The sequence below is a fragment of the Sinocyclocheilus rhinocerous genome, unplaced genomic scaffold (genome assembly GCF_001515625.1).
Source record: "Sinocyclocheilus rhinocerous isolate Xijiao unplaced genomic scaffold, SAMN03320098_v1.1 scaffold588, whole genome shotgun sequence".
Classification (NCBI taxonomy): Eukaryota; Metazoa; Chordata; class Actinopteri; order Cypriniformes; family Cyprinidae; genus Sinocyclocheilus; species Sinocyclocheilus rhinocerous.
The window spans coordinates 1,619,710-1,643,107 of record NW_015635063.1 but is presented as its reverse complement, the minus strand read 5'-3'; the positions used below and the strand labels follow the sequence as shown (position 1 = coordinate 1,643,107).

Below are 23,398 nucleotides of genomic sequence, written 5' to 3'. Positions count from 1 at the left end.
TGTTTTTGTTTTTCTGAGCAAAAAATAAATATAATACATTTTTCCCTGATTTACAGAAGAGACCCACTAAAATGTCATTCAGTGTAACAATCTTGTCAGGCATATTTACAACAAAAATCAATTTATGACATATTTAAAGACTAAGTACTTTCACCCCAAATACTAATTATTTGTAATTTTACATTTTTAAAATTTGCCACTTTTTTTTTTACTCATTTAAAACACAATCAAATTTAATATGCTCCCTTATTCTTTTATATATTTTAATATGTACATGTCAGAATAAGCATGTTGTTTGAATTTTTACATAAATATTGTGTTGCACTGAATGACAATGTAACATTATTTCAACCAAATTTTTATGTCACTCTTGATATCTTCGTGCTCACGTTACCTCTGGACATCGAGGTCATGGCTCCTGACTTCCACCACAACAGGTCAGTGCTTGTGAAGCGTCGCAGAGTGAGGAAGAAAACAGCATGGCTGCAGCTGGAGTGATCCTGATGGTTCTCTGTGCATGTACTGTAGATACACGTCTGAGAGCAGCGTGTCTCTGAACCGCTCTCCTGGACAGCCCTCGTCCTATCGCTCTGACGAGGAGCTCATGGCTAATCTGGACGGCCTGCGCGGGGTCGGTGTGGAAAGGTGAGCGTTCGGAGCTCAGCAGACATCATCTGTTGCCAAATATCTTCAGTAATAACTTTTTATTTTGTCATCTTCTGCAGTATGTCTGGAGATCCCCTGTCCAAACTTCCTATTCTGCACAAAATGGCTGTTTTAGCCACCATGGATGAGGTGAGAGTGCAAATGAAATGAAAATAAGTTTTTCTTTTTTTTATTTAATAATATTATAATTTTAAATTATGTAAAATTATTACATTGTTAAATAATTAGTAATTCCCATTAGTTATTCTTTGCTAACATTAACTAACAGTGAGAAATACATTTGTTGTATTATTTATTAATATTAGTTAATAAAAATGCAACTATTTGTGACCCTGGACCACAAAACCTTAAGGGTCAATTTTTCGAAATTGAGATTTATACATCATCTGTATACATCAACATTTATTGTTAGTTCATGTTAGCTCAATTCCATTAAATAATATTTCCAGATTCAACTTTTCATTTTAACAATGCATTGGTAAATGTTGCATTTAGCAATGATTAATTAATGCTTGTAATAAAGTATAACGTTACATTGCTAATTCATAAATGATGAATTAACTAAATTATAAATAATTATTATAAATAATGTAGTTAATGGTAACAAATGGAACCTTATCGTAAGGTGTTACCCAATTATTTAACATTGATCCAGTAATGAAAGCACAGTATATGAAATATGCAGTGAAAGTTCAGACTGTTTATTATTGCAAAAGGAGGATCTCTCTAAGATATTGTTTTTGTCTGTCTCTGACGAGTGTTACTTTAGTATCATTAATAATCTATTAGTTTTCATTAATATTTTGAATTAGTTTTTGTTTTTTTCCATTTTCCATTTTCAGTTGAAATTTTAGTAGTCATTTTGTTCTGTTTTTGTCATTTTATTAGTTTTTTTTAGATGTCTATTGTTTTTAGTAATTTTTTTATTTCAGTTTTAGTTATTTTCGTACTAAAACTAAACAACAATTAGAGATGTTACCTAACTGAAATAAAATATATATTTTTTTAATAATTATTACATGTATTTTACTTACGATTTGTTTTATGGTTTTAGTTTAGTTTTTGTTATAATATATAATGTATACATTTATAAAAATAAATAATGATATATACAGTACTTTATGTGAGCCTGGAGCACAAAACCAGTCTTAAGTTGCACGGGTATATTTGTAGCCAACAAAACATCGTATGGGTCAAAATGATCGATTTTTCTTTTATGCCAAAAATCATTAGGATATTAAGTAAAGATCATGTTCCATGAAGATATTTTGTAAATTTCCTACCATAAATATATCAAAACTTAATTTTTGATTAGTAATATGCATTGCTAAGAACTTAATTTGGACAACTTCAAAGGCAATTTTCACAATATTTAGATTTTTTTTTTTTGCATCCTCAGATTCCAGATTTTCAAATAATTGAATCTCGGCCAAATATTGTCCTATCCTAACAAACCATACATCAATGGAAAGCTTATTTATTCAGCTTTCATATGATATATAAATCTCAATTTCCCAAAATTTACCCTTATGACTTATGGTTTTGTGGTCCATGGTCACATATAACATCATATTCATAACCCTGTCTGTGACCTGTTTCAGATCCGTTGGCTGTTGGAGGATGAGATAGTCTCTGCTCTGCGGCACTCGTCTGTTATCAGCTCCTTCACGCTGCAGAAAGTGTCGGAGCACGTGTGTCGCTCCAGCGGCCGCCCGCAGTGCCACTGTGAGCTCGTTCCCCTGCAGTTCGTATTTGGTCCCGAGCAGTCGCTGGAAAAGTTTCAAGAGGTTTGAACTCATGCGATGACCTCTATTATTGATGATAAGACTCTCCAGGAAAGGTCAGGAACGAGATCATGTTCTGCCCCGCTGTTTAATAACACGTCTCTGCTTCCTCGCTGCAGGAGTTCAAGAGGTTATCGCTTCCTGGTTACCTGCTGAACGCCGAGCAGCACAACTTCCACTACGTCTCACTGAGTCGCCAGCAGTCTCACAGGCTTCAGGCCACGACACAGCTGTCTAACATCGCTGCTCAGTACTCAACGGCTGCAGGAACAGTGTCTCGGCAGAGCAGCCTGTGTCCTGAGGTGGAGGACGGAGCCAGAGCATCAGCAAACAGAGAAGCAGAGTCCAAGAAAAAAGAGCCCGACACTGAGGTAGTTATCAGCAATCTTTGAAACCATACCTGAAGAAATGCATTGCATTTGTTTAATGATGAAGTTATCACATTAACTTTAAAATAAAGTGTGGTTTAAGTAAATGTATGTAACACTCAGATTTAACAAAGTTGACTTGCTGTCATCTGGAATATGATTCCTCTGTTTTTCCCGCAGCTGGTGGAGTGTGGAGAAGCGCAGAGGGCTGATGAGGACACGCGGCCTGCAGCAGCTGATTCAGCCAGCGAGTCTCTCTCCGAGACCTCTGACCCCGGGCAGCTCAAACAGGCCGACGCGGAGGAGACTCGACCTCAGAGTGACGCTCACCTGCAGGCGGGCAGCAGCAGCACCGAGCGCTCATCTGATCACACGTCGCCTCCCAAAACCCCCTCCGCCGCCAGCCTGGCCGAATCCGTGCAGTCCACCACACACAGTGAGTGTCACGAGAAACCCGCCTCATCCGACTGTACTGAAATGCTGCTTGTGAACTCACATTTGCATTTAGTCATTTAGCAGATGAGGAGAACAATAGAAGCAATCAGAGCAACAAGAGAGTAACAGTATACAAGTGCTGTGACAAATCTCAGATAGTCTTAACACATTACACATTGCAAGTTTTTTTCTTTTTTAAATAAATAAATTAGACTAAAACAAATAGAATAGAATAGGTAAGTGCTAGTATTAATTGGTCCGGTGCTGGCGAAAAAGATGCATATTTAGACATTTTTTGAAAATGGCTAAAGGACTCAGCTGATCGAATTGAGATATAGGCAGGGCGTTCCAGACAGTCCAGAAAAAGGTCAGTGAGAGCGAACGAGGCGGCGTTCACTTGCAAAGTATTTTTGGCTTTTGCTACAAATATACCCCAGCGACTTAAGACTGCTTTTGTGCTCCAGGGTCACATATTGGTGCAGTGCCAGTGGTTGTCTTGTAAGCAAACACCAGTACCTTGAATTTGATGCAAGCGGCTATTGGCAGCCAGTGCAAACTGTTAGACTCTGACAGTGTTGGGGAGTAACTAGTTACATGTAACAGAATTACGTCATTTAATTACAAAATAAATGTAACCAATCTGTTACAGTTACTGTGTGAAAAAAATTGTGTAATTAAATTACAGTTACTTGTGAAAATGTTAACGATTACAAAGGAATATTTTCACACACAAACAGATTTGAGTGATTTCTTTCCAAAATTGCATTGACTGCTCTAAAATATGAGACACCAATGCTTCAGGAGTTTAGGCTTGTGTATATTTTTTAATTAAATGTTTTTTTTTATTGTTAGATGCCAGTGTTTCCTGTCCTAGCTGTGCAAAGATTTGATTTCAAAAACAGTATCATAGCTATAAAACTATATATTTTGTTATGATTTCAAATCTGTATTTTACCTCAGAACAATCTCAAAGTAAAAAGAGGTGCTAAAGTCTGATTTTGTGGTGGCTGTGCTTTAAAATTAAATGATTATAATCTTAATTCAAGTGATGAAGGATTTTGAAATTCTGACGGTAATCAGTGTTGAGTACTACTGTAAGGTTAACCCTGCCTGCTTTACATGTTTGAAAATGATTAACAGTTTAGAAAAATGTAGAAATTAGAAGTAGCCTAATCAAAAAGTAATCAAATGCAATCAGTTACATTACTTTAATAAAGTAATTTAAATAGTTACACTACTTATTGCATTTTAAATAGGGTAACTCGTAATCTGTAACCTATTATATTTCCAAAGTAACCTTCCCAACACTGGACTCTAATTATGTGAAAAGTTGCAAAAAAAAGCCTGCATACTATGAGGATGAAAAAGACAACAAAGAAGCATTTCAATGCCAATTACAATGCCATGTGCAAGAGTCATCATAAAGGAATAGTTTAACCAAAAATGAAAATTTACTGAAAATGTCCTCTCCCTCAGCCCATCCAAGATGTAGATGAGTTTGTTTGTTCATCAGATTTGGAGAAAGATAGCATTTCATCACTTGCTCAGCAACAGATGCTCTGCAGTGAATGGGTGCCGTCAGAATGAGAGTCCAAACAGCTGATAAAAACATCACAATAATCCACAAGTAATCCACACCACTCCAGTCCATCAGCTAACATCTTGTGAAGCCAAAGAAATCTGCACAGATCAAAACACCGTTTAGAAGCCAAAACAGATCTTAACAAATATGTGGGTGGATTTCGATGTGAGAGACAACAGGGGATGAACTTTTTCATTGGAGGAAGCATTATTATGGATTTTGGCCAGAAGTCTGAAGTTAAAAAGTCTTAATGATGGATTTGTTTCTTTTGGCTTCACAAGACATTAACTGATGGACTGGAGTGCTGTGGATTACTTGTGGATTATTGTGATGTTTTTATCAGCTGTTTGGACTCTCATTCTGACGGCACCCATTCACTGCAGAGGATCCACTTGTGAGCAAGTGATGTAATGCTACATTTCTCCAAATGAGGAGCCATTGGTGAGCAAGTGATGTAATGCTATATTTCTCCAAATCTGATGAAGAAACAAACTCATCTACATCTTGGATGGCCTGAGGGAGAGGACATTTTCAGTAAATTTTTATTTTGGGGTGAACTATTCCTTTAAAACAGAGATCGATGACGGTTGAATATGTCACATGATCAAAAAAATTTATTTTGGATCATGTGATTATTTCTTTTGCCTCTTTGGATTATTGTGTCTTACACATGTCGACTTTTTGGATGTTTTCTGGTGCAGTGATTTTGTTTGTTTGTTAGACTCTAATAATAAAGTTCATACTATTTATTCTAAGCGGCTTTGAATTCCTGTTGCTTTCAGGCAGTGGGAAACTGCGGCCCAGTCGAGTTCAGAGCGTCGTCTCCAGTCAGGGCAGCCTGGACTCAGACATGCTGGGTGAGGCTTCACACAACACACAGCATGATAAAACATCACAGTCATCATTCCTCATGGTCCCTCTGCTCTCTGCTGTGTGTGTGTCAGGTTATGATGGAGGCAGCAGTGATTCTGAGTGCGACGGACCCACAATGAATGAGCAGGAGAGACAGACGCCGCTCATGCCTGATTTCTGGCTCATCATCAGAATTCATCAGGACAGAGTGGAGGTTTTCTCTCATGCCAGGTACTGCTCCAGAGACACGCTCAGGTTATAAAATTCACATTCAGAAAGCGCCAAATGCAAGCAAAAATCAGCAAGTGAAAGAATTGGCTGGTAGACCTTTTTAAGGCTCGATTAACATCGCAATGTAAGAAAGATGGTTTCATCGCTGTCTCATAGTTTTTGTGGACATGGATGATTGTTGTTTTGGTAAGGAGGGTATACCAAAAATATAAGGGGTGTATATATATATATATATATATATATATGTATATGTATTGATTATTTGATATTATTATATACTTATTAATTAGTGAAATTATTTATTTTATAAAATATTGCTTTATAAATAATTATTTTATAAATAATACTTTAAAACTTATTTTCTAACATTATATAATATATAATACACACACATATAAATATAATTTAACATTTATAAAATGTAAAATGGTCAAAAACAATTTATTTTACTTATTATACAAATAATGAATTATAAATAATGAAATGTTATTTGATAATTATTCATTTATTAATTTAAATTACATTTGATTACTGAATTATAATATTAGTATAATATTATTTAAAATATGCATATATAAATAAAACATTTTATTTTACATTATATTTTACAATATTTATTGTTGACTTCAAAGCTGTTACCAAAATTATTATGAAAAAAAAAAAATCTGTAATTTATGGAAAGAGTTTAGTTACCCGTTCATGGAAATATGCCTCATGTTTTTGTAAGTTTTATGCCTATAAATGAGTTTTTGTGTTCAGTTGTGTTCTAAATACATGAAGCATACAAATGAGCAGCTTGAGCTGAAATTGCAACGCTTTTCCCCAGACATGTAAACAAAACTGAGTTTTGCATTTTCCAGCTGAGAATGTTAAAACAATTTGTAGTGTTGTGAATCTTGAGCGTTGTGTTGGCAGGAGTTTTAACAGAGAGGAAGAGGAGGAGATCAGCCATTGGTGAGCAAGTGATGTAATGCTATATTTCTCCAAATCTGATGAAGAAACAAACTCATCTACATCTTGGATGGCCTGAGGGAGAGGACATTTTCAGTAAATTTTTATTTTGGGGTGAACTATTCCTTTAAAACAGAGATCGATGACGGTTGAATATGTCACATGATCAAAAAAATTTATTTTGGATCATGTGATTATTTCTTTTGCCTCTTTGGATTATTGTGTCTTACACATGTCGACTTTTTGGATGTTTTCTGGTGCAGTGATTTTGTTTGTTTGTTAGACTCTAATAATAAAGTTCATACTATTTATTCTAAGCGGCTTTGAATTCCTGTTGCTTTCAGGCAGTGGGAAACTGAATATGCCTCATGTTTTTGTAAGTTTTATGCCTATAAATGAGTTTTTGTGTTCAGTTGTGTTCTAAATACATGAAGCATACAAATGAGCAGCTTGAGCTGAAATTGCAACGCTTTTCCCCAGACATGTAAACAAAACTGAGTTTTGCATTTTCCAGCTGAGAATGTTAAAACAATTTGTAGTGTTGTGAATCTTGAGCGTTGTGTTGGCAGGAGTTTTAACAGAGAGGAAGAGGAGGAGATCCCAGAGTACCTGCGTCTTCATCAGCTGGTGGTGAGGAGGATTGGAGAAATGTGCCGAATAGTCAACCAGGTAAAGAACAGCCTTTTCACTCTCAGCATGAAGTCTGGTCCATTTTGCAGCTCATTCTGCTCAGAAAGACCCACTATCTCCTGGCCATCGCCTCAGATCCTTAACCGCTGCTTTCCACTTTTCTACTGTTTAACCTCCCTTGACTTTCTCCACAGCGCCTCCTACTGCAGGACTTGCATGACAGTCGCGTGTGCCACTCTCTCTTAGTGGCTGAGAGCGAAGAGGACATCTGGAAGCACGAGTCGCTCTACAGGCCCAGGATGACCAACTCAGACGGTACAGTACTTAATGCCACCGCCGAATGACTGACACACACTCTTTCTGCATGCAGCAGCCATATGCATGCCAGAGCAGGGGTCGCAACCTCTTTGACAGGAAGTGGCGATTTTCTTGTAATCACTTGTAGGCATGTTTTTTCGTATTTAAAAATAGCTAGACCTAAATCTGTCCGAAAATATTAATCTTCATATATAAAAAGCTTACTTATGGAACCAAACGTTCCAGCTCAGTCTGCTTTGCTTTTCCATTTCCTTTTAATTTCATCACACATTTGGAGTCTTTAATGCCAAATGAGATGGGAGAGTAGCCCATACTGATTATTACTAAATAAAACTGATGCTGAAGGTTAAAAGTTAAATAGCTGTGAGTTACTATTTCTAATGACTAAATAAAACACATATGCATGAAATATTGATCTCTTTCACTCTTATTGCTCCAGATCCATGCACATGCCAGAGTCAATTATCTAATTGAGATTGTATGTATGTATTTAATTACTTATTTAGTTATATTTTTTATCGCTCTGAAACTAAAGTTTAAAAAAACAGATTTGCCAAAAAAATTGTGGAAATATATCAAGATAAGAAATAAGAAATATTAAGATTGTACTACTTTACTGCAAAATAAAAAAATCTAATATTTAAAATATTTGTAAAATAATTTATTTGACAGTACAGCAGTGAATGTTGCAATATTTATTGCTGCTTTAAAAGCTTGATGTTTTAATGTTTGAAAATAAGGAAATTATTTTAGCTGGTTAAAAGCGTTTCTGATTATATATCTCGAAACACATTGACCCAAGACGAGACCCGAACTCCTGCATTGCAAAAAAAAATTTTTTTTCAGCACAAATATATCTAATATAAACATTCTTATCAAAATAAAATTTAAGTAAGTTTTTGCTTAAAACAAGAAAAACTATCTGCCAATCATATAAAAAAACAAACAAAAAAAAAAAATACTTGAACTTAAATCAGTTGGATTTTTCTGATCCCATTGGCTATTGTTTTAGGCATTAAAATTTGCTTAATTTTGATGCAGAAGATGCACAAGACTTAGTATCTTATGTTAACTGATTTAAGAATATTTATATATTTGTACTGGAAAACAAGATGAAAATAATTTTTGCAGTCTTTTTAATTAAATTGCAGCATGTGTGATAACAGCACAAAGCCATATCTTGATTTCAGTTTTATTTGAATGAATCGTGCAGCCCTGTGCTCAGCCAGACCCACACCGTGCGGATGGCTGTGTTTAATTGAAAACTGCTGATATTGTTGCACTCTTGATATGCAGTGCAGATTTAATAAAACCTGATTAAGCTGCTGTAAAATGCAGCACGATCTACACTAATGCAAACAAACACAGACTCTCACTCAAAAACCCATCGGGAAGGTCAATTCAAGGGTGGTGATAATGAGACAGCAGTATGAGTCTGAGCACTAGCCTCATTGACTACAATTTTATAACTGCTGTTTAGCGTGAATTAGCGCACTAATGTCCTCATCGTTCTGCCTCAGACTGTGCAAATGAATTGGATCCGGTCGACCACCGAGATGAATGCTCAAATGCTTCATCTGTATCGTACAACTTGAGGTGCTCTGCGGGCCTGTTGAGTTCAGCTAATCCTGCTAATCTCCCTTTTGTTATGAAGTTGCTAAAATGAAACTCTTATCCCCATAATTATACCTTTTTTCCACCTCAGACTACAATCCAGACGAGAGCTATCAGCCGCGGGACTACCTTGCCGCCACCATGCAGTTCATCCCGGGTTACTTCGCCTGTGACGTGGTCTGGAGCACCGTTATTTACATTCACCCGCGCCTAAAAATGGGGCCCAACATGGGCGTGTCCCGGGGTGAGTGACACCACAGCGGACCAATCAGGTGGCTCCTCATGGAAACATGTTTTTACTTTGAAAAACTGCTAAGCTTGTATTTTCTCTGGTCCTTTCAGCTATCCAGGCTCTGCGCTCCGTTCTAAACGCTTTCTGTGTGGTAAACCGCAAAAACATGTTTGTTTATCAGGAGCGCACCACCAAATCTGTGTTCTACCTCCGGTGAGTCACAAGCTCGGCGTTTCTTCATATTATTGACCAATATGAGCTTTTCAGTGAATGATGCTGGTATCTGAGGAGCAGAGTAAACAAGAGTTGCTTCCAACACCAATGTCAGGGGTTCAATTCCCAGGGTGTGCATGAACTAAAATAAAGTATGAATTTATTTTTTAAAAATTATAATTTACTAACCCAAATTTTGAATCAATAGTGTTATCTGGTTTTTGTTTCTTTTATTTGTAGATTTATTACCTAATTCATTGTTTTATCACCCGATCCTTATTGTTTTGTGCAAGATAAATCCAGGTCTGATTGCCAAATAAATTCTGTCATCATCTCCTTTAAAAAGATCTTGTTGTCTTAATCATCCTCAATTTAATTAGACACTTTTAGTTAAGTTCATTAAGCTGCTATTTCAAAGGAACTTCACTAAATCTCGACGACTGATATAATGCCTATACACAGGCACATTATAATTTATATGTATACACATTCACAAATATTTATTATTACCATACCCAACTAATATTTTTTGCACAATATTTACTTGTAGGTCACTCAGAAATAATTGAAAGCAGAAAATGTGTTTCATATCTGTCTGCCACTATAATATCTCTTTAATTTCTCCATCTGTGGCTTCTCTCCTCCAGTCTCGCTGGAATGTATTTGAATTCTTTTCATGTTCTTGACCTCCTCGTCCCTTCTGTCCGTCTCCACAGACTCTCCGAGACGTCTCAGGCAGGGAAGTACAGTGATTTGGATGGAAACGTGCACGTGTCGCGCTCTGTCGGTCTGGCTCGCAGCCAGGAGCCGCTGGGCTCTGAGGACCTCACGGTAACATTCACATACTGTCACTTCTCATTACGCTTTAGGAAACCAGAGCCCTCAGGAGCCATTAGGGCTCAGATCGCCTTCCAGAGTGACTTGTCCTTGTATTTACACCATTTATGAGCTTCATCCTGACGGGACGAGTTATAGAAATGGGAGATGTGAGCAATTATGTGTTTATAGCCTGAAAAGCAGTCGTAGAACGTGCTCCCTTGAGCCCTGATGTGATGCGTGTTATGTTTTATGTGAGTGTGTGATGATATGTATCATGTACACAGGCATCACGCTCTTCTCTGGAAGGCTCAAGGCCGGTTGGACTGGTGGACAAACACATTTTGCTGCAGGTGCATGGCGTAGGGACCGCAGGTGAGAGAGAGAGAGATGGATAAATGTTTCTCACAGTACCACGACGAAAAAAAAGATGAATGAAGTGCATTGGTTTCTGTGAGGGATGTTACACCACTACACCAGCCACACTTACTGAAAGAAAAACGAATAAGGAACCATTAAGTTCAGACCACTTCTTGCATTTGTAAGCAGCTGAATATAGCTCAACTCAATATAATAGAGCGCAGAGATCTTAAAGGTGCAGTTTGTAATATTGACAGCTAGAGGTTGACATGGGTACTGCAGTCCACATTAAAAATTTTGCAGAGAGTTGTTTCTCCCGCCCCCTCCTCCTCAGACTCAATGCTTATGAGGGTTGCCAGATTTAAGTCACACAACAGGAACAAGCGCTACTGACAACAGAAGGTGATGAGCCTTACACTGTAAGTTGATGAGTTGATTTATCCGCATTTTAATATTTCTCTGGTCATAAAGATTTTTTGATGGATGCCAAGGCTTTTAAGAATCTGCGATCTCTAACCCAGTTCATTTGTTGGATTCCATGGCTGCAGTATGCTGGGTTTTCTGCAACCTGGCAACCCTGGGTGTCGAATACTATTGGGTAAATTGGCAGTGGGCAGAATCACACTGACCAAAACAAAAACAGACATTCTGACACAACGCACATTTCAAAGTGGAATAACCGGCTGTAGCATAGTTTTTCAGAAAAACAAGTATGTGATCTTAAATATCAAGCATGTTTCTTAAATATCTGCAAACATATTAAGGTATTTTTATGCATTACTGCAGTCAAAAAATTACATACAGCACCTTTAAGATGCGTTTTTAGAAGTTTAAACTTTACACAGCTTCTTGAATACGTGTCGTTCATAGTGCAATATGTTGAAAAAGCTGCAAGACACAGCACAACGACCAAGGACATCCGTCTAAATAAAAAAAAATAAAAAAAGCAGAGAATGAAAGCAAGAATGAGTCATGTGTAAACGGCTGACAATTCTGCCTTCCTTTTAATTTTGGGGAACAAATGTTGAATAAATCAGCCCATATCGACTCTTTGCTATGACTATTTTGCACAATTTAAAATAATAGGAAAATTAGAGGACAGAGCAAAATGGAGACGGGTTATCTGCTGTAGCGACCCTTAATTGGGAGAAGCCGAAAGAAGAACAGTAAATTATAACACATATTAACATGCAACATAGTGACTAAAACATGTTACACCATAAAGTGTGTTTTATTTTTTATTATTGTAATTTGTATTGCCAAATATTGCATAAAAGGCCCATGCATTATATTTGGGTGAAAGAAGGAAAAAATCCAAATGCAAGGTAAAATTATCAGACTTACTTTTTTCAAGTAACTGGTAAAGTAGCGAATTACTTTTAAATTTACAATGAAATATCGGAGTTACTCTTACAAATAAGTAATGCAAGTTACTTTGTTTTGGCATTTATTGACTGACATCCCTCCTGTCCCTGCGTTTAGAGAAACTGGGAGTGAGGTGCAGAGGAAGAGGCTTATTCATTTCACTTTTGGTGTGAAAGGCCCTTTACAGTTGCCAAAAAATATAACATTTGGGGTTTTTGTTATTAAACAAAAACAAGCAAGCCCAGCCCAGGTGACAAAAACTATCACAAAAGTAACGTTTTGCATTACTTTAAATAAAAAGTAACTAAGTAATGCAATTAGTTACTTTTTTAAATGGAGTAATGCATTACTTTTAAAAATACTTTCCCCAACACTGTGTGTATGTATATATATATATATATATATATTTATATATATATTTCTCCAGCCCAGGTGACAAAAACTATCACAAAAGTAACGTTTTTCATTACTTTAAATAAAAAGTAACTAAGTAATGCAATTAGTTACTTTTTTAAATGGAGTAATGCATTACTTTTAAAAATACTTTCCCCAACACTGTGTGTATGTATATATATATATATATATTTGTATATAGATTTCTCATGTCATTTTACTGTATATACAGTAAATTCAGCTGTTCGCCCAAAGTTTTGTCTGGAGATGTATGTTGAGCATGCAGCAAATATTTAGATAAACAGTGAAATAAATTTTTAAGCCACCAATAAACAACAGCATTGATTTTTAGCAGAGTTAAACTCTCAGGATTCTCCAGCACCACCTGCAGTATCATCAGCAGCTGGCAGGAGGCGCTGTTGCTCTGCATTCATCCTGCTGTTATCAGGGCCAGGAGTCATTTCTTTTCATGCAAATGTGTTACTTCACTCCCAAAGTGTAGCCAGGGAAATCTTTTCCAGTTTCATCAGTTTGTTTTTAAATGCATATTTATAATTGGTTGGGACTTTTCTGGGTTTAGCGAGCAGCTCTGAGGGATTTCAGCACCTGCTCGGGAGACTTAGTCAAAATGAAACGGCTTGCTATCTGTGAACTATTGTACTTCCATATTGTGTCATATTTTGAAGTGTGATGCTCTGTGATGGGCAGGTCCAGAGATCTCTGATGAACTGGTGAAGGTTTTGAGGAAGCGTCTGGACGAGGCCACGCTGGACATTATTACGGTCATGCTGGTCAGAAACTGCAAACTGACGCCTGCAGATGTGGAGGTGATTTCGCTTTCTCTTCTTTGACCATCTTTTGTCTGTGACAGACTTGTTCTTTCGCCGCAGGTTGTTCAGTGCAGATTAAGCAGATGAATTATATTTGCCCACCCTATGCAGAGACAGACATTTGTGGAAAAAATTGACATAAAAGTATCATAAAATACAACTCATGGGCTGTATTTCAAGTCTTCTGAAGCTGTGTGAAATTGGTGCCTTTTTTTCTGATTTTTAAATATTTTTAATCAAAGCTTCTAATGTTGTGATTCATCTCAGAGCGAGTTGGTTTAGAAGTCTTTATTGAAGATTTTTTGAAATATCACTGAAATGCATCCAGAACCAAAGCATCTGAAGGCTTGGTCTCTGTTTTTCTCATTTTTCTTCTGTGGGCGGCAGCGGGTGTGTCGTCTGAGATTAATTAATGGTTGGATAATAGACTGTGGAGATGATTTTTGGTTATTGCACGTAATTTTTTCCTCTTTGTCTCAGTTCATTCAGCCTCCCAGCTCTCCGGCGACAGAGGTGATGGTGTTCTGTCTGCCGCAGTACTGTGTGCCGTGGATCCAGGCGGTGGCTCACTACCTCCGTCAGAACCTCCTCATCTTCCTCCACATCCCCAAATACACTGACAGCAACATGGAGCACCACTTTAAGGTACCGGCCGACAGACAGACGGACCACTTTCCCTGTGCTTTCTGTTCATAGAGATGGTCACATGTTTAAATCAGAGAAGCTCTGTTGTAGGTTCTTAATAAAAATCTATACAAATTTACAAAATTTGAATTTAATTAAAATTTTGCCTGGTTTAAACAAAAATAGAGTTGCAAAATACAACTGAAAATTCACACCAAAACATTTAAATATGATTTCTTTTAAGACTTAAGACAAATATTGCACAGGGGTAAAGTAAGTTATAATGAAAATAATAAAAATAGTTGTTGTTTTTTTTCAAGTGAAATATATTTTTGTCTTAATCACCTTCCCAAATCATTTTAAAATGGTCTGATGAAATCCATTGCCCAAAAATATTGCTGATTACGTAAATATTCAGAAAATTAAAAAAATTGGTTTGCAATAAGCCATTTATATTTCCATGTGAGTGCGAAGCACCACAGATAAAGCATGACCGCAGTAGGGCTCTGCAAATGCGTTTATACTTTCATGCTCTGTAAGTGCGGTTTGGTTTAACAGGTCACTGAGAGTTCATTTAGAGAGCTCCCATAATGCACTACTGCACCAGGAGGAAAGACAAAAACACACACTTCATTGCATGTCTGTAGTCGCTTGCATGTCCCTTTTTTTTGGAAGCCAATATATAATTAGAATTTAAAGTGCACAATAATCATGGTGGTTTCTTGAATAATGGAAAACAGGTGATTATAATCACAATATGTCTGTATTTAGCCTTTTGCAAACTGGCATATATCAACATTTAACAGTTTTGTTTCCAGTACCATCTTAATCAGACCAGTAACAATGAAAAATCAATATATTGTGCATTCCTACTTGAAATTAGAGTTATTATGAAGATATAAACAAAATCAAAAAATCTTTTTAAAACGATCATTCTCCATAAATCCATTTTCTTTGTTTCTCACTCTTGTTAGCATTACTTCCATTTGAGCAGCGAGCTGCCCGATCATGACATCTACCTGTACAATAAACCTGGAGGCCAGGGCACAGGAGGCAAAGGTAAAGAGACTTATATTTGTATATTCTCCTAACTCATCATCCTCATCTCTTATTTTCTGAGGTTGAATTTGCATCTCACTGTGACTTATTTACGGGCTTCTAAATCTCACTCCTGAGCTCCTGAATTATACACACTTTGCTTGTTTACTTTGCAGAAATTATTTAGTGAGTTCTATTTCTTTCTTCAGTCAGTATGTTGGTCGTTTCTCTCCATCTTGCTAGATTTGCTGACTAGTCAGTGGCATATTGTTTTAAGGCCTTTCCACACTGAGCGCAGAAAAGCGAAATCAGACGCGATGACGCTCTGGAATAAAACAACAGATTCCTATGGATGCTTCCACATAGACCGCAAACATTTGCGCACCGAAAATGCGAATGTTTTTTTTTTTTTTTACCAGTCCGACGAATCTTTTCAGTTTCGCAAAGCTTCGAAAACACAGGCCATCCAATAAGATTTGAGCATTACGTCACGTGGCCAGAGGAACTGCTGTTACCCAAAAGGTCGACGCGGTGGCGCTAAAAGCTCAGAAGACTGTATTGAGCACGAGCGTAAAAACACAGAAGTAGAGGACTTTCAACCAACATACAAAGAATATGGATGTCGAGATGTTGTTGTCGATGGTGTCTGAACATAGAGATATATTTATATTTATATTCATATGATATATTTTCTGTTTGTTTTTATGCAGCTCTGTTTGAACAAAAACATTAATTACATACATTTTGAAATGTAGCTTGATGCTAATTGTACCTCTAATTATATTTTGTAAGCATTATGGATAGTTTGTGTTTCTGATGAAGAACCAAAAGTTATTGATCTTAATTTAATGCTGTATATTAAGCAGTGGACGATGTAAAAGCCATATATGAGATACATAGGCTACATGAGGAAAAATGCATTGCTGGTCAGCGCCACCTAGCGTGCAGGCGTGAATTAGCAGAAGGCGATTAATCGTTTCGCGCTCGGTGTGAAAGCAACGTTCGTCGCGTTTCACTTTGCTTTTTCGCATCGCGCTCAGTGAAACAGCCTTTTACACTGATTAAAAAGCAGATCACATTTCTGTCTGATTTCACATGACAAATAATGACTCAAGATCACTCATTTAACAGTTCATCTTTTGCCAAAATTATGGAAAAAAAAGATCAGTCAAGAATAGAAAATTATTGAAAATATTCAAATCAGAATTGTCAGAATCAGAGTGCAAAGTTTGTGCATTAAAGACAATGTCCGTCAAAATGTCATGTACAGAAACCTGGCGTTTTAATTGATTTGGCATTTATTCTCTTTAGCATGCAGTGTGAAGTATTTCACTCAGTTCCCCGATCATTCAGATTCAATTTCAGCGAACAAAGAACAAATTTATACTAGCTTGTATTAGGTAAGTTATCATCTCTGACAGACAGCACGTTGAAGCTGCTCAGGCCGGCATTTTCTGCTTCTTCTTAGAAAGAGATGACATAATCAAAACATCAAGTAGTGTGGGTTATTCAGGAATTGTATGTACTCCCTGGTCCTCTGCTGGCTTCTCGTAAATACTGCTGTGTATTGTGCATGTTATTCTTTGACAGACATCAATGTTGTGATATTTAAATTTAGTTTTGAGAATGTGGATTTGAAAACAGATGAATAGTAAGGCAATAATTATTTATTTCTTAGCCGGCAAGCAGTCAGTGAAGTGATTGATGCCCATTTTAGTTTTAATATTTCAACCGACAGCCATCCTAAGTTTTTGACGGATGTGATATCATGCATAACCGGGGAACTATGTTTGAGTTGGGTAATTATAAAACGTGCTAGAGACGTTCTAAATGCTTTTTGCGTAGTTCATTATACTTATTTTATGCAATGAAGTTTATTTTGTGGCTGTTACTCATAGACTGACACATTTGTTTTGTCAAATTGTTACATTCAGCTGTTGCTGAATTCTGTTTCGTGTTGTTTTTTTGCCAGGAAATGAGTGGTTTTGATGCACAAAGTTGTTGTCTTTTATAGCAAAAATCTTTTATTTAAAACACCTTAAAATGCAGGTCCTGTAGTAAATAATAGTGAAAAATCATTTTTGAAAAAAGTTGTTCTATTATGACTAATAACAATCGTCTTCTGCCATTATTCTTTAATTGACATGCTGTCGGGGGTAAATAAAAATAGGCGTAGAACTTTAAGTGCAAAATTACGTTACAGTTTGAATTTGGGCTTTAAAGCTGATATTTAATTTGAAATCAATTCTGAAATCTGCATCCGACCCCTTCAGGTTTTCAAACCGAGTTTTTTAACACTCCTTTGGGTGCATGTGGAGTTTATAAATATAAAGTACAAGTGGGAAGTTTGAGTATTTTTAGAGCTGTGGAGGGGACGCTTCAGGTCTGTCTCATTAACGTGAAGGGTGTTTAACAAGCCTCTTAGGGTCCTAATATGACTTGATCCCAAACTGCAGAGAGATAATTGTCAGGTGGAGACAGTGCAAGCAGTAGCAGCTCCGGCCTGGAGCCACAGGGTTCCTCTTCCCCGCTTTCCCGACCACTAATGAACTGACAGTCCACCCAAATACCTGCCAGAGCTGCTGCTGAAGATCTCCTAATGCACCTGCTATTAAAAGGAACATTACAGGATGCTCTCCACCATTACTGCTCATGCACTTCATCAGAATGTAAATAAAGGGCTTTGTGGCTCCTGGAATCGTCTCCTTGTGGGTTCATTGATGCAGGATCAGTAATATCAGCTCCTGTGAGGTCTCAGCAGCTCCTCCGGGGTTTTGAAAGGCAGCCAGTTGGCAGGACTTCAGTGAGATGTTCAATATTCAGTTCAATTCAAAATGTTCAATATTATCAGCCCGACCAGTGCAGTGTGGGTATGAAATGGGTCTGAGTTTCCCACACGCCTTCATATGTCCTGGTATGACTCAAAACATACCCTACTACACAAGTACATTAATTAGTGTTATTTACTGTTACTAATATTATTTATATTTTTAATAAATTATATATTTATTAAAAATGTAATAAATTTTTTTAGTTTTCATTTTAATTTGACTTTATTTTTTAGTAATTTTGTTTTGTGCTTTTGTTATTTTGATTAGGTTTTTGTAATATTTCTATTTAGCTATATTCATTTTTGTTCAGTTTTAGTTGTAATTTTAGTACTTTTTCATTTGTTAGTTGCCAAGGCAACATTTCTAATTGTCTTTTAAATGTTTTATTTAAAATTCTAATCTAATTTTAACATTTAATTACAGCTTTGTTTCAATTAAAGGAAAATGTTTTAGTTTTAGGTTAAGTTAACAGCAACAACACTGGAGTTTCATTTACATTTAAATTTTAAATTTTCCTTCCATTTTCATCATCTTCATCTCTCTCAGCAGTGTTGGGGAGGATAATGTAACTCAGAATTTCAAATTGTTAGATGACTGTGAAGCTTATTTTTGTTGATTTATTTAAACCACTATTAATCTGTTACAAATAATGTTTTTTAACACCGACTACTGTATCAAACTTGAATACTAATATACTGCTAACAAAAAAATGGATATGCTGGGCAATTTTATATTTCTGTCCCTCTTTTTAACTTAATGATAAAGAGCTTTTAAGCACTTATTCAGCATAATGAGGATGTGCATTAGAAGTGTAATTGATGATATATTTGTGTATTTTATCATTTTGTGCTGCCACAGAGAATAATGGGAAATGCACTTTAGTTGCACAAAATCTGTCTCCTCGTAAACCTTGCAAACTTTAATATGAAAAACTTTGGAGGATTTACGATGCTGATGACCGTTAAACGAGTCATCACAGTCTTGTGAAAAGGGTCCATGTTGAGGTATATAACTTTTAACGACAACACACATCAGTAGCATGTAGAAATGAACATAGAAACTATTTATTAATACATTTTGGTTATTTGCTGTATTAAGTAATTCAGACACTTTTACTGATTTTTCAACAGAAATTTAAGGTGACACACAAAAAAGAGTATTTTCCTGTAAAATTGCATGCATTGTCTTAAGTATATTCTCTTTTTTGAACATCTCTCATTGCAACGGACAGATAAAATGATAATTTTGTGCAGTGTATAATAAGGGATCAGATCGTCTGTATTCAGGCACTTCAGAGTGTAAAATCATCTCATTCACACTCTCTGCCGCTGACCGCCATCATTATAAATCAGAACGTGACTTCCGTGATCACTCTATCTGTCTGTCTAAAGCTCCAGAGTCCAGCAGAGACTGAAGTACATGTAGTTAATTAATATTACTCAGTACTTAAATGTAGAATTACACTGTAACAAAGACACCTTAAAATAAAGTGTAACCCTTTATCATTATTCTTAATGAACAAACTGAATTTAGACCGTTAAAATTCACAATTATGTCTTAATTATGACATAATTATTAGCTTCAGCCAAACCCTAATCCTAACCCTAACCATATAGTAAGTACATGTAGTTAATTAATATTACTCAGTACTTAAATGTAGAATTACACTGTAACAAAGACACCTTAAAATAAAGTGTAACCCTTTATCATTATTCTTAATGAACAAACTGAATTTAGACCGTTAAAATTCACAATTATGTCTTAATTATGACTAATAATTATTAGCTTCCAAGTTCCAACGTTAATCAGAAATTGATATGCTGTTGGGGCTTAAAGAGAAATAGGTGTTATTTGTATGCAAGATAATTTTTTTTTTTACATTTAATCTTAATTCTAGTCTGAAATCTGAATATGACGCCTTTAGATTTTTAAACCAGAGAGGTTTTTAAAGCAACCCCCATAAATTATATAGAGCATGTTTGAAAATGTAGTGATAAACAGTAGCATCTAGCTAATTATTTATCACTTGACCAGAAAAAAAGTCAAATATTGTGGAGTGAGTTTTGCAAGCAGCATTAAATTGCCTATAAATCAGAACGTGACTTCCGTGATCACTCTATCTGTCTGTCTAAAGCTCCAGAGTCCAGCAGAGACTGAAGGGCCCTTCTCTCTGTCCTCATGCAGTCTCTCTGGAGCGCAGGGGCCGCGCGGCTCACGCCACGCCACATCACACCTCATCAAGTGCACTTAAAAGATCACTGCAAATGGAGTTCTTAGATGAGAGGCCACGATGCTGAGAAGCCGCTCATTGATTGGCACTGCTCTGAAAGCAACACGTACTTGCGTTGCATTATGAATCGCAGTCTGACGTATTTCAAAAACACCATGCATGAAATTGAGCTTGCTTGGATGGAAGCGTTTAAGCTCATGTACTTATGTAGCTTATGTTTCAGACTGAACACACACTTTCATGCATGCATCCACATTAATGCAAAATGCATGCACACTTTAGCATGTGAGAGCACAGATGCACATTTATTTCAGGTGATTGTGTGCGGTGCATTAGTATCTGAAATCTGGCACACACACACACACATCGATCACGCCTCAAACCGCTAACGGCATGCGCTAATACAACCAGCTGGATAAATCCCCGCTCGCGCTCCACTGTTTGCTGCTAATGCCTTTTAATGCGACCGCCGCACTGTTTGCGAGGCTTTTTTATAGCCACAACCACTGGAGCGAAGGCGCCATCGATCTCTGACAATGTAATGATGGAAATCTCTCTCTTTCTGCGCTTATCAGAGCCGTGGCTTCCCAAGGCCTCCTGGCTTCATGCTGTAAACAGCATAACCGAGTCAATACAACGGCATAAAAACCCATTTAAAGGATTTATGAGAGTGCGTACTCAAGTAGAGGCATTGTTTTCTGAAATATCGTTGTGTTTAGATAATTTAAGGCTGCATATGGGTGTTTCTTCAAGTATGGGAATGTTCAGCCTTGTGGACCTTCAGAAAATAAACTCTCTTAAAACACACTTTATATGTTTGCTTTGACAGTGGGATAAAAATTCATTTTAATATTAGTTTAATTTTAGTTTTAATTGTATATCCTTTAGTCCTTTTTTTAATATTTCTATTTAGCTTTTTTTTTTGTTTTAGTTTTTAGTAATTTTTATTTTAGTTAATTGCCAAGGCAACATTTATTTATTTATTTCATTTTTTCTTTTAAGTTTTTCATCTTATGTTTATTCTTAAATTAGTTTATTTTTTATTTTATTTCAGTCACAAAAAATATTTTAAAGATTTTTTTTATTTTAGTTAATAATAACAACGCCGCTTTGTTGCATCGCCAGTGGCTTCTGTCATTTGTCAAAATCCCCAGCTCTCAATGAAAATAGGTGTTTGTCGCTGCAAATCTCTGTCAGTGTCAACTGCCTTAATTTGTTTATTTTATTTGCATATTAACAATGTCCAACATTGTATACAGATAAATTACAGAGGAATTCTGTCATTTTTGTCTTCTCTTTGTTTTTGCAAATCATGATCATTTCCACGACCATGTCATTTTCACCACATCTCAAATGCTGTATTGTGCTTTATAATATTCTGTGTGGAAATGACATGTTTTGAATAGAATCAGTCAGTATTTTCATAGCTAGCAGTTGTGTGTGTCCTAAATAAACACAATTTAATGACATTTTTATACTTTTTGCATAAACTACAGCTTGATTAGAAATTACACCAAAGAAAAAATGTTCTTCACAGATATTTAATTGGATTTCTTTTTAATTTAGTTCTTCTCACATATCTTATATTTTTGTGAACAAGTTAATAACTTGGGGAAAAATCTTTTGTAAAAGACAGCATAGTTTTTGTAAAAATTAAATACATTTTTAAATAATAAATATTGAAATGGTTTATTTAACTTTTTTATCATCATCGTTTCAAAAATGTATTTTTTAATGATTTATTTTCATATTTTATGATTGAAAGGTTGTGTTTTTATCAAGGATAATTGGATCTGTACATAAAATCCATTTAAAAAGAAGAAACATAATTTATAAAGATGTTAAATACATAAAAGACATATTTAATATTACCTTTATATTAAAGAAAAAAAATCTGTTGCTTTAAATAAAATGATTATAGTTTAAAAAATGTATGATTGCAAGGCTGTCGAGGTAATCAGACTTGTATACAAAAGGCATTTGAAAAAGAAGCAAAGTAAATGAAGATAAAAAAAACGATTTAATGTGACCTTCAATTAAAAAATCTTTTGGTTTTAAATCAACCCCCTGAGCGTAGAAGTGGCTTTGTTTGAAGAGACATATGAGCATGCATCTCTAGCAGAATTTATTGCTTTCATGTGAGTTTTGCATCATTGTTTGCATCATTCAGTTCTGTCGAGCTCGTTTAGTTCTGTTCTCCATCACTCTCTCCTCTAACCCTGCTCTCCCCAGGTATCGCCTGCATCGCGCTGTCGTTCGTGGATGCTAAAGGCTGCGCGCTGCAGGTTCCCGCTCAGGATGGCAGCGGCCCGGCTCTCAGAGGAGACGTCTCCAGCATCTCCCTCCAGCCGGACCAGTTCGAGGCCTTGACGACTGTCGTCAGCCAGAGCTCAGGTTGGGATGCTTTAGCAAACACACAGTGTTTACAGTAGCGGTGTGTGAGGTGTGTGTGAGCTCTGGGACGCCTGTGCGCAGGTGCAGCCGTGTGTGTGCGCTTCGACGTGTGGGAGCAGGGTAACATCAGCCCGCTGCAGCTGACCGACCGGCTCCGGGTGGCTCTACGCCATGCCCTCTGCGACATCCTTATGGAGATGCGCGTGCTGCCAAACCCGTTGTGTCTGGACACCTTCTGCCTTCCTGCAGCCGCCCAGCGGGACGAGAGCACAGGTGAGCAGCTCATGCAATGTATGAACTACTGTTATGATGCATTTTGGAGATTGACAGCTCCTGATATACTTCAAAAGAAGTTCTTTTTCGTTCTTTGTTTGAGGGCAAAAAGAAGTTCGAAAAGGCTAAGCGACGGTATACTGTTTTCGAACATTCCGACACCCCCGCGCTGCTGGAGGCGGGGTTGTAAACATGTGTCTCGCCGCCCGCGTGTACCCCCTAAAAACAACAACGATGGCGGCTGTGAGAGAAGAACAGTTTCGTAAACATCTGGCAGTAGCATTGATCTATTCAGTGGCAAAGAAAAATAACAAGAACAAGCGACTTAGATGTTATGTGCGTCCACTTAACGAAAACAGAAAGAATGA

At 36.6% G+C, this 23,398-nt stretch overlaps 1 protein-coding gene across 1 annotated transcript in view; it reads left to right on the top strand.

The window, feature by feature from the left end:
- szt2 (SZT2 subunit of KICSTOR complex) overlaps positions 1 to 23,398 on the top strand; it is an 89,739-nt gene that overhangs the window by 30,181 nt on the left and 36,160 nt on the right. Inside the window, exons 36-54 of the mRNA XM_016560919.1 lie at positions 360 to 437; positions 529 to 645; positions 726 to 795; positions 2,268 to 2,453; positions 2,570 to 2,821; positions 2,999 to 3,254; positions 5,618 to 5,692; positions 5,780 to 5,918; positions 7,439 to 7,538; positions 7,694 to 7,814; positions 9,523 to 9,675; positions 9,774 to 9,876; positions 10,593 to 10,707; positions 10,980 to 11,067; positions 13,519 to 13,637; positions 14,121 to 14,285; positions 15,239 to 15,323; positions 22,596 to 22,757; positions 22,839 to 23,030. Coding sequence (XP_016416405.1) covers positions 360 to 437; positions 529 to 645; positions 726 to 795; positions 2,268 to 2,453; positions 2,570 to 2,821; positions 2,999 to 3,254; positions 5,618 to 5,692; positions 5,780 to 5,918; positions 7,439 to 7,538; positions 7,694 to 7,814; positions 9,523 to 9,675; positions 9,774 to 9,876; positions 10,593 to 10,707; positions 10,980 to 11,067; positions 13,519 to 13,637; positions 14,121 to 14,285; positions 15,239 to 15,323; positions 22,596 to 22,757; positions 22,839 to 23,030 — 2,576 coding nt within the window. The remainder of the gene's footprint in view (positions 1 to 359; positions 438 to 528; positions 646 to 725; positions 796 to 2,267; positions 2,454 to 2,569; positions 2,822 to 2,998; positions 3,255 to 5,617; positions 5,693 to 5,779; positions 5,919 to 7,438; positions 7,539 to 7,693; positions 7,815 to 9,522; positions 9,676 to 9,773; positions 9,877 to 10,592; positions 10,708 to 10,979; positions 11,068 to 13,518; positions 13,638 to 14,120; positions 14,286 to 15,238; positions 15,324 to 22,595; positions 22,758 to 22,838; positions 23,031 to 23,398) is intronic.